The sequence below is a fragment of the Conger conger genome, chromosome 7 (genome assembly GCF_963514075.1).
Source record: "Conger conger chromosome 7, fConCon1.1, whole genome shotgun sequence".
NCBI classification, from domain to species: domain Eukaryota; kingdom Metazoa; phylum Chordata; class Actinopteri; order Anguilliformes; family Congridae; genus Conger; species Conger conger.
Genome location: NC_083766.1, coordinates 20,261,905 through 20,271,571, shown reverse-complemented (window position 1 = coordinate 20,271,571; position 9,667 = coordinate 20,261,905). Strand labels below are relative to the sequence as shown.

The window sequence follows — 9,667 nt, the reverse complement described above, 5'->3', positions numbered from 1 at the left end:
TACGGACAGTGTGGAGGGAGCACATTTAACGCACTTAAAGTCCCAAATGCGTCCGTGAAGTCGTGAAGGCTGTACGCGTAGCGAAACACAGATTTAATTTTGTCATTTTGATCTATGAAGAACTGCCGTGCGTTTTTACTGTGTTAGGATGAGAGAGCTTTGGAGCTCGATGTCTCAAAACTACTCGGAACGCAGACAGAACCTTATAATTCCAAGGTCGCACTATGTGCTCATTCAGCAGTGTGAGAACCCACATTTCCATTGTGCTACTGATTTAACAGAAACCCAGCCAAAAGCAAGAGTAATTCAATTATGATTAATTTTTTTTTACAAAATAAAAAAGATTTTTTTTTTACCATATTCATTCATAGCTGACAGCAGGTGCATAAGCGATAAGAGATAAGAGATAAGAGATGAGATGGGCACAGACTGCGGAGTTGTCATTTATACAGTTATTAACATGCCCCTCCCCCCCTCCCCCTGTGAGGAGCAGCAGAGCAGGCTGTGCTCTGATTGGTGGACGGTGTTGAGGTGACATTGAGTCATCTCGGGCTGTGCTGGGATGTGGTTGTCATTGAGACGTCCTGCGAATCGATCTGAGGCTGAGGCGTTGTGTCCGCAAGCCCTGGCAGACTTAGGTTTGAATCGACTCATTTATTGTGAATGTGAATATTTGACATCAGCTTGACATCAGTTTGACACGAGACGTTTCATTCGTACTCAAACCAAGTTAAATCTCTGGCCAATCAGTGGCATGAACCGAATCAGTTGATCAATGAACTGAATGAATCGGGTAGAACAGAAAACCAACAATACTACTGTTGATTTGAGATTTGAGTATCCTCACTGTCTGGGCTTGGTTCTGTAGGTCATTTTTATTTTTATTTGCTATTTATCTGACGATTTTATCCTAAGCGACTTATAGTTGATTAGACTAAGCAGGGGACAATCCCCCCTGGAGCAATGTGGGGTTAAGGGCCTTGCTCGTGGTAACACTGGGGTTTGAAGCGGCATGGACCCAGTTTTGTACCTCAACCACTAGGCTACAGGCTGCCCCCTGCCTGTTTGCATACTGAATCATCAAAGCTCACTGCAGAGACATCTTTGGTGTTCAATGTTCTTCTTGTCTCTACGCTCAGTTATTATGGTTGTGTATTTGCTTGTTTTGAGTGTGACTCTGGTTGTGCTGATGTTGGCCTCTCTCACAGGCAGTATTAGTGGTGGTAGTACAGTGATGGTTGTGTATTTGCTTGTTTTGAGCGTGACTCTGGTTGTGCTGATGCTGGCCCCTCTCACAGGCAGTATTAGTGGTGGTAGGACAGTGCTGGTTATTATCAGAGCCCCCTATCACTCATCAGTTACTCCAGCTCTGGGAGTGCAATGTGCCGTGTGTGTTCATGAGCCAAAATGCAATCAGGCAAAGACAGAATTATGCAATTTGACCAAATTATCATGTTTGTTTTTAGTTTTTTCCGAAAAGGACCTTGCAGGCCCGCTAGCACGCCCCTGGGCCAGATCGTGTCTGGAATCGGCATGAGCAGATTTCATTTCCCCACACTGTATCTCGCAAATCGACCTAGTATGTTAGATGGTTACGTAACCAACCTAGTATGTTCCACACACAATGCTTTGTCGGTTTCTGGTAAAAACAATGAAACGACAACAATTCGTTTTTTTTTTTTTGCCATCTTGGACATCGGATGTACATATACAATTATAATAGGGTTCTGTGAGTTATCCACCGTGTGATAGGGTTCTGTGAGTTATCCACCTTGTGATAGGGTTCTGTGAGTTATCCACCCTGTGATAGGGTTCTGTTAGTTATCCACCGTGTGATAGGGTTCTGTGAGTTATCCACCGTGTGATAGGGTTCTGTGAGTTATCCACCGTGTGATAGGGTTCTGTGAGTTATCCACCGTGTGATAGGGTTCTGTGAGTTATTAAATCGCTGTACACCCCCCTCCCCCGCTGCCACTACACTCTATAGTCTTTGAAGTGTCTTCAGGTGATTATGCAGACCAGCAGAGACACCAGGAGACAAGGCTTGATCATCAATGGGCTAAAGAGAGCAGCGGTCAGGCCTTATTCATCCCGTGGCCCGTCTGTTCAATCACAGCTCTTGTCTGTAATGATACGAGATGATTAAAACATGGTTTTTACACCAGGGCCTTTGACTAGCGCAGGTTACTGACATTCTCTCCCTGTGTGGACTCCTGATGCTCTGCATCAGTATAGCAGGCGTGTCATTGGCTTCATTGTGAAGGTGATGATGACTCATCACTTAGCATGATCACACTTTGTGGCTGTGACGTCTGTTCGATGTAATCAAACTAATCAGGGATACGTCGTATACACCAGACCGACATCACCAGACCGACATCACCAGAGCGACATCACCAGAGTGACATCACCAGACTGACATCACTAGAGCGTCATCACCAGAGCGACATCACCAAGGCGACATCACCAGAGCGACATCACCAGACTGACATCACCAGACTGACATCACCAGACTGACATCACCAGAGCGACATCACCAGACCTCTCTGTTTGAGTGCATGGCGTGCTGCTGGGATGTCAGCGTTCGATGATGTTGTCATGGCGATGTAGGGCCAGTGAGCCAACACTCTAAATGCACAGCGTACCTATGAATGTTATCACACCGTGCAGACATCGGGGCGATGTATGGTGCATGTGCTTTCTGGGATTGGTCTTACCTCACATTAATCGATGCTGACTCCTTATTTTATTTTTCTACTCACACTTGTTTGTTTATACAGTGTGTTGTATAGAGGCATTTGTAATATTAACTTTTTCTATTGATAACAGATTTATTGACTTAAGTACATATGCACATTCTTATGTACACGCTTTATAATTTTTGAGCAAATACATACTTTGGATACATGATGCGAAATTTGGGTTTTTTATTTTTTCAGCTCATGATGAAGTATAGAATCAGAACCACAAAACAGGGTATCATTTGATAAGATTTAGTAAATGTTTCTAGAGATCTGACTGAATATTGTGCTTTTGCAAAACAGTTTTGCGAAAACTGGTTTAATTTTCATGAAAGTCAGAAGTGATTAAATACACCAGCTTATCAATGCATTTTACTTTTATTTATTCCGAGCAGAATTTGCCCCCTTTCATAAAATTTTTTGAAAAGGCAGTTAAAGCACTTCTTACTGTTGCTACAGCTGTGCATGAGATCCATTAATTAAAAATTGACAAAATTAATGCTTCAGGTTTTAACATTCAGTGATTTGTGAAGAAGCACTTATCCAGCCCAGAGAGTGTCTCTATTTCACAATTCATAACTGTCTGTGAAAGTCAGACTCTACAATTTACAATTTAGTAAGAGACTATGACTCACTATTTATAAACCCATCTTAAATGGTTATTTTACGATTAGTCATACTGATTAAACCACCCAGCCGTACTGTTTACACCAGTTTCTGAATGGCTATTTTACAATTTGGTCTTTGGTCTTACAATTTGGATGTTGAAACGTGTCGAAAATGCAACCAGCCCTGATGTCATTGATCTGGATGGCTGGCTGGTTTATGCAGTGCTAGCTGGCTGGATGGCTGGCTGGTTTATGCAGTGCTGGCTGGATGGCTGGCTGGCTGGTTTATGCAGTGCTGGCTGGATGGCTGGCTCGTTTATGCAGTGCTGGCTGGATGGCTGGCTGGCTGGTTTGTGCAGTGCTGGCTGGCTGGTTGGATGGCTGGCTGGTTTATGCAATGCTAGCTGGATGGATGGCTGGCTGGTTTATGCAGTGCTGGCTGGATGGCTGGCTGGTTTATGTAGTGCTGACTGGATGGGTGGCTGGCTGGTTCATGCAGTGCTAGCTGGCTGGTTTATGCAGTGCTAGCTGGATGGATGGCTGGCTGGTTTATGCAGTGCAGACTTGCTCTGAGGGAAGCCTGGATGTTTAAGGACAGCCAATGGCTGTGCATCATTTCAGCATGAGGCCCGGTTAGAAAGATGCTGAGGAGGTATTAGTAAGCACATTAGCACTGGAGCATCTGTGTTCTTTCAGGAGAGTTATGCATCCATTCAGATAATACCACTGATACTGCAGCTGTAGCTGTGTGTTGGTATTAACTGAGTGTGTGTCTGTGTGTGTGTGTGTGTGTGTGTGTGTGTGAAAAACAGAGAGAGAGAGTTGGTGTGTAGGCACACATGTTTGTGTGTGTATATGTGTTTGCAGTGTGTAGGCGTGCATAGTTTTGTGTGTGTGTGTGTGTGTGTGTGTGTGTGTGGAGAGAGAGTTGGTGTGTAGGCACACATGTTTGTGTGTGTGTGTGTGTGTGTGTGCAGTTTCTAGGTGTGCATATTTGTGTGTCTGTGGCTCCATTACCTCCTCGCTGCAGGTGTGTGTTAAAAGGGCCGTTGCCGCGGCGGCGACCCCTGACCCCGCTCTCTCTCCCCCAGGTAAAGGACCGGAGACGGTGTTCGCCGGACAGAAGCTCAACGACAACGAGTGGCACGCGGTGAAGGTGGTGCGACGGGGGAAGAGTCTGCAGCTCTCTGTGGACAACGTGACCGTGGAGGGTGAGGGCCCAGCGGGGTTCTGTGCTTTATGGAGCGCAGAGCGCTAAATAACACATAATGTGAGGTCAATTCAAGCCTGTCAAGAAGGAGTTAAAGCACCAAAGTGTCCAACTCCAGTCCTGGAGGGGGTGCTCTGTGTGGAGGTTTAACTCCAGTCCTGGAGGGCCGCAGTGTCTGCAGGTTTAACTCCAGACCTGGAGGGCCACGGTTTCTGCAGGTTTAACTCCAGTCCTGGAGGGCCACGGTTTCTGCAGGTTTAACTCCAGTCCTGGAGGGCCACGGTTTCTGCAGGTTTAACTCCAGACCTGGAGGGCCACGGTTTCTGCAGGTTTAACTCCAGTCCTGGAGGGCCACGGTTTCTGCAGGTTTAACTCCAGTCCTGGAGGGGACACTCTGTCTTCAGGTTTGACTCCAGACCTGGAGGGCTGCAGTGTCTGCAGGTTTAACTCCAGTCCTGGTAAGCTAAAGACAAAGTGAATGCAGTCATCCATTCTGTGTTCTGAGTTAACCTACAGAAGGGTTTAAAATGCACTGTCTTGAAATTAATTCACGGTATTAATTCACAGTTTGAAATACAAAATCTTCTCAACATGCTGCCTTTGAGAAAACACTGATGTTAACCGTACAGTGCAAAATGCTCTGTTGGATTCATATGGAAACACAATTGGTTTTTTTTAACCTAATTTACAATACCCAGGTAGAGCTGTAGCCCCATGGCTCAGACCGCCATTTTGGAAGAGACAGACTCAAACATTCTAGTGAGCTACGGCACAGAATTAGGCACTTTGAGTGAAAACATTACATTATATTGGTGTTATTTAGCTGATGCTTTTATCCAGAGCGACCTACATTGATGAGACTAAGCAAGAACTCCATGGGTAGGACAATATTATGTAAGGAAATAATATCCTCACTCTGCTAATTATGCTCCCTGGTGATATTTGTATTAAAGTGAGCTAGACAGACAGTTATAAGTATATCAGCAGGGAGCATTAATAACAATGTGTGGCTATTATATCCTTACGTTGCATTCTTATTTTTTTACCTAGCACCTGCACCAAGTACTTTGGGTGTGTGCTTGCCTGTATTATACTTGGGACTATGAAATAGGGACTATGCTTGGTGCTGTGACCAATTTCCAGCTTTTCCTATGTCTGCCTCACCCCAATGGAGTTGGGCCATATTAGATCTGTGCTGAAGGGATCCTCATAGCCAGGGGTCACACAAATCATTTGATGGCAAACAGTATAAATATTATTCTATGGGGCTCAAGGTGAAATATTCAGAAAACGTGAATAATGAAATCCCTGCCTACAAAGCACTGGGTAAACCTCCATGTATTCCTTCTTACATTTTTTTAAGGGCACACCTCTTTATGTACACAATGCTCTCAGAAATAAACATACAGTGGAGGTACATTTTTGTTATTTGATTACAAACATTCTCTAATGTACCCCAAAGGTACAATAATGTTTTATTTGGGAATTAATTAATACATTTTCCAAGCAAAAAAGGTACAAAATAATTATATATGGCTAGGGGTACAATTTTATGTACCTGTATAGGGTAAAAATAATTATCTTTATTCTGAATATTAAGATAAAATCCAGCTATGCGAGCTTGACCAGCTCGAAAATTGATCTGGCCAAGCTGGTCATGAAGCTGGTCTAGCTGGGTATGAGCTGGTTATAAAGCTAGTGCTGGTAGCTTGTCTGACCTGGAAGCTAGTCTACCAAGCTGGTCTGAACTGGTCAACCAGCTAAACCAGATTGAGCTGGGAGCTGGTCTGAACTGGTCAACCAGCTTAACCATGTCAAGCTGGGAGCTGGTCTGAATTGGTCAACCAGCTAAACCATGTCCAGCTGGGAGCTGGTCTAAACTGCTCAAGCGTCTACCAGCTGTTTCAAAACCTAGCTTGGGCAGTTTTTTCCAGCAGGGGTGTGGTCTGATATGTGCTTGGGTCCCCCTGCAGGCCAGATGTCAGGCGCCCACACGCGGCTGGAGTTCCACAGCATCGAGACGGGCATCATGACGGAGCGGCGCTTCATCTCCGTGGTCCCCTCCAACTTCATCGGGCACCTGCAGGGGCTGTACTTCAACGGCGTGCCCTACCTGGACCAGTGCAAGAACGGCGACATCTCGCACTGCGAGCTCAACGCCCGCTTCGGCATGCGGCACATCATCGCCGACCCTGTCACCTTCCGGAACCGAGCCAGCTACCTGGCGCTAGCCACCCTGCAGGCCTACGCCTCCATGCACCTCTTCTTCCAGTTCAAGACCACCTCCACCGACGGCCTGCTGCTCTACAACAGCGGGGACGGCAGCGACTTCATCGTGGTGGAGCTGGTCAAGGGGTGAGTGCGCTCGTTAAGATGCTTAAAGGGTGAGTGCGCTCGTTAAGATGCTTAAAGGGTGAGTGAGCTGGTTAAGATGGTCAAGGGGTGAGTGAGCTCGTTAAGATGGTCAAGGGGTGAGTGAGCTCGTTAAGAAGCTTAAAGGGTGAGTGAGCTCGTTAAGATGCTTAAAGGGTGAGTGAGCTCGTTAAGATGCTTAAAGGGTGAGTGAGCTCGTTAAGATGCTTAAAGGGTGAGTGAGCTCGTTAATATGCTTAAAAGGTGAGTGAGCTCGTTAAGATGGTTAAAGGGTGAGTGAGCTCGTTAAGATGGTTAAAGGGTGAGTGAACTCGTTAAGATGCTTAAAGGGTGAGTGAGCTCGTTAAGCTGGTCAAGGGGTGAGTGAGCTTGTTAAGATGCTTAAAGGGTGAGTGAGCTTGTTAAGATGGTTAAAGGGTTAGTGAGCTCGTTAAGCTTGTTAAAGGGTGAGTGTGCTTGTTAAGCTTGTTAGAGGGTGAGCGAGCTGGTCAAGGGGTGAGCGGGGTGCTAACGTTAGCCTGCAGGGCAGGGTCGCACTCTCACAGATAGAACCGCAAACTGAAAATAAATAAATCTCAAGTTTCAGCCTCATATTTATCCTGAAACTATTTTACTTTCTTGCTTGATAAGACAAAAGTACTGCCAGTGATATAAGACATTTTCTCTCGTTTCTGTATTTGCCAATGGGGTGAGAAAATTTCAGTTGTCAAGCAAACAGTAACTTAAAACAAGCTATTATTTTCTACTTGAGATGGAAAAAAAAGTGTTATTACACGATAAAAAACGCTTTTTTTTGCAGTGTACAAATGCTTGTTGCTGGGGCGGTACCCTATAGTGTAGGTACAAGCAGTGTAATTAATGTGTACCTTCTTTGGGTTGTACCGTCTCCATATCAGTTTGCTTATCTGCATTGAGGCCAATTCATGGAGGAAGCCATTATGTTTTTGAAGTTTGCGTAATAATAATAATTATTATTATTTTATTTATTTTCTTCGCTTTTTCTGTTATTACCAGTTTATCTACGTTACATGACCCAAAATGATTTCAACTCGCATCCCCTGACGAAATACATAATCAGTAATAATTTTTCCCCTAGAAAAGCGATTAGTTGATGAAATACAGCAGGTAGAGGAAGGATTGTGACGAGACAAACAGAAAAGGTCGGAGTGACTGGGTGCAACAGTGGGCTTCCCCCCAGGCCCTGGCACACTGACAGAATCCATTTATTTCACACAGTTTGCACAGAACCCACACGGGCATGAACAACGGCAGTAGACCTCTGTTCAGACAAAAACAACAGTCACGGTCTGGAATAACAAGGGAAAATATTCCCTTTCAAGTGAACGAAACAGAATTGAACAGTGGACAGATGTCATCCAACATTTGACGGATGCAGTTCACTTGAAAAAGTTCACAAACTCTATGTTAAATTATGTGCATTTTTAAGTGCCAATGCCAGTTAAGGCATCGCAGTAGTCACAGGTGAGTTAACAGAGGACACTTCTGTTCATTTTATTTGTTATTTAAAGAAAATAAACTGCATCTAATTTATTCTTGGCTACACTGTACCTTGATGCTGTAACTAACAGCTCTGCCGTCAATGACAGCATACAATGACTGTTAAACATTGCCACTCTTCTCTGGACAGACGTTGTTTGGACATCATACTCAACAGGATGTTTGGTGAAAACCAAACGCCGCGTATAACCATAAGAACATCATGCCAAGTGCCAAGCAGGGTGCTGGAGGGATGATGGGTTGGGGCAGTTTTTGCAGTCTGGATCTGGAGGCCTTACAATCATTGAATTCACCACAAATTCTTCCCAGTCCTCACTTTGAGACCATCTGTCCCACAGCTAAAGCTTGGCTGGCAGTGGACCATGCAACAGTACAATGATCCTAAGCACACCAGTCAAATAATTTGGCGTGTGTTACTTGTCACACAAGGTTAGATTTATCAACCTTCAGGTCTTGGGAAAGACTAGCTTGGGTTTAACTGTGTCCTAATAATGTATGTAAAAGCAGTACTTAAAGTAGAAAAGTACTACTTCCCCCACATCATTATAACTACCTTTCATTCGGAACAGTGAATGCGGTTACATGCTGAAAGCGCGCAATGAAACCCTGAAAGCTTTGCAATTAATTTGACATTGCGGTATTGGCAAATGAGCGTTTTCCCAAGAAACGAAGAAGTGAGACCCAGCGTGCGGGCGGAACCGCGGCGGGTTTCAGCGGGTGATGAGTGGCGGTCAACAGCAGCCGAGTTCTCGGCCGGCCTTGTGAAAATTGCCTTTGTTGCGATGCCACTTTGGACTCCATTTGTTCACGCCGCGACACGGCGGCCCGGCTACATGACTGAGCCGCTTTCTTTCGCCGCACAATAAATAACCGTGCGCGGATAAAGCCAATGAATAAGCGCCGCCGCATTTAGCCCGTCTCAAACTCAATAAATCATTCGCTGTAATGAGGAACAAAGCAATCCTGTCAGCTCAAGGCAAATGCACGGAAAATGGTTTCTTTCATTCGGGGTTTGTTTTGTTTGAGGGAGAGAGCGGGGGGGAAAAGGAGAAGCAGGTTGCGGGAGCATTAACATTATATTACAGTTGTTCAGCTGACACTTTTATAGAAAGAGACTTACAGTTGATTAGACTAATTAGGGGACAATGTCCCCCTGGAGCCATGCGGGGTTCAGGGCCTTGCTCAAGGGCCCAATGGCTGTGTGGATCTTGTCGTGG

General features: G+C 45.1%; 1 protein-coding gene across 6 annotated transcripts in view; it reads left to right on the top strand.

The window, feature by feature from the left end:
• nrxn2a (neurexin 2a) overlaps positions 1–9,667 on the top strand; it is a 612,560-nt gene that overhangs the window by 273,084 nt on the left and 329,809 nt on the right. For all 6 annotated transcript variants that reach the window (XM_061248027.1, XM_061248028.1, XM_061248026.1 and 3 more), the window contains 2 exons: positions 4,441–4,560; positions 6,533–6,914. In XM_061248027.1, the coding sequence (XP_061104011.1) occupies positions 4,441–4,560; positions 6,533–6,914 (502 nt within the window). The remainder of the gene's footprint in view (positions 1–4,440; positions 4,561–6,532; positions 6,915–9,667) is intronic.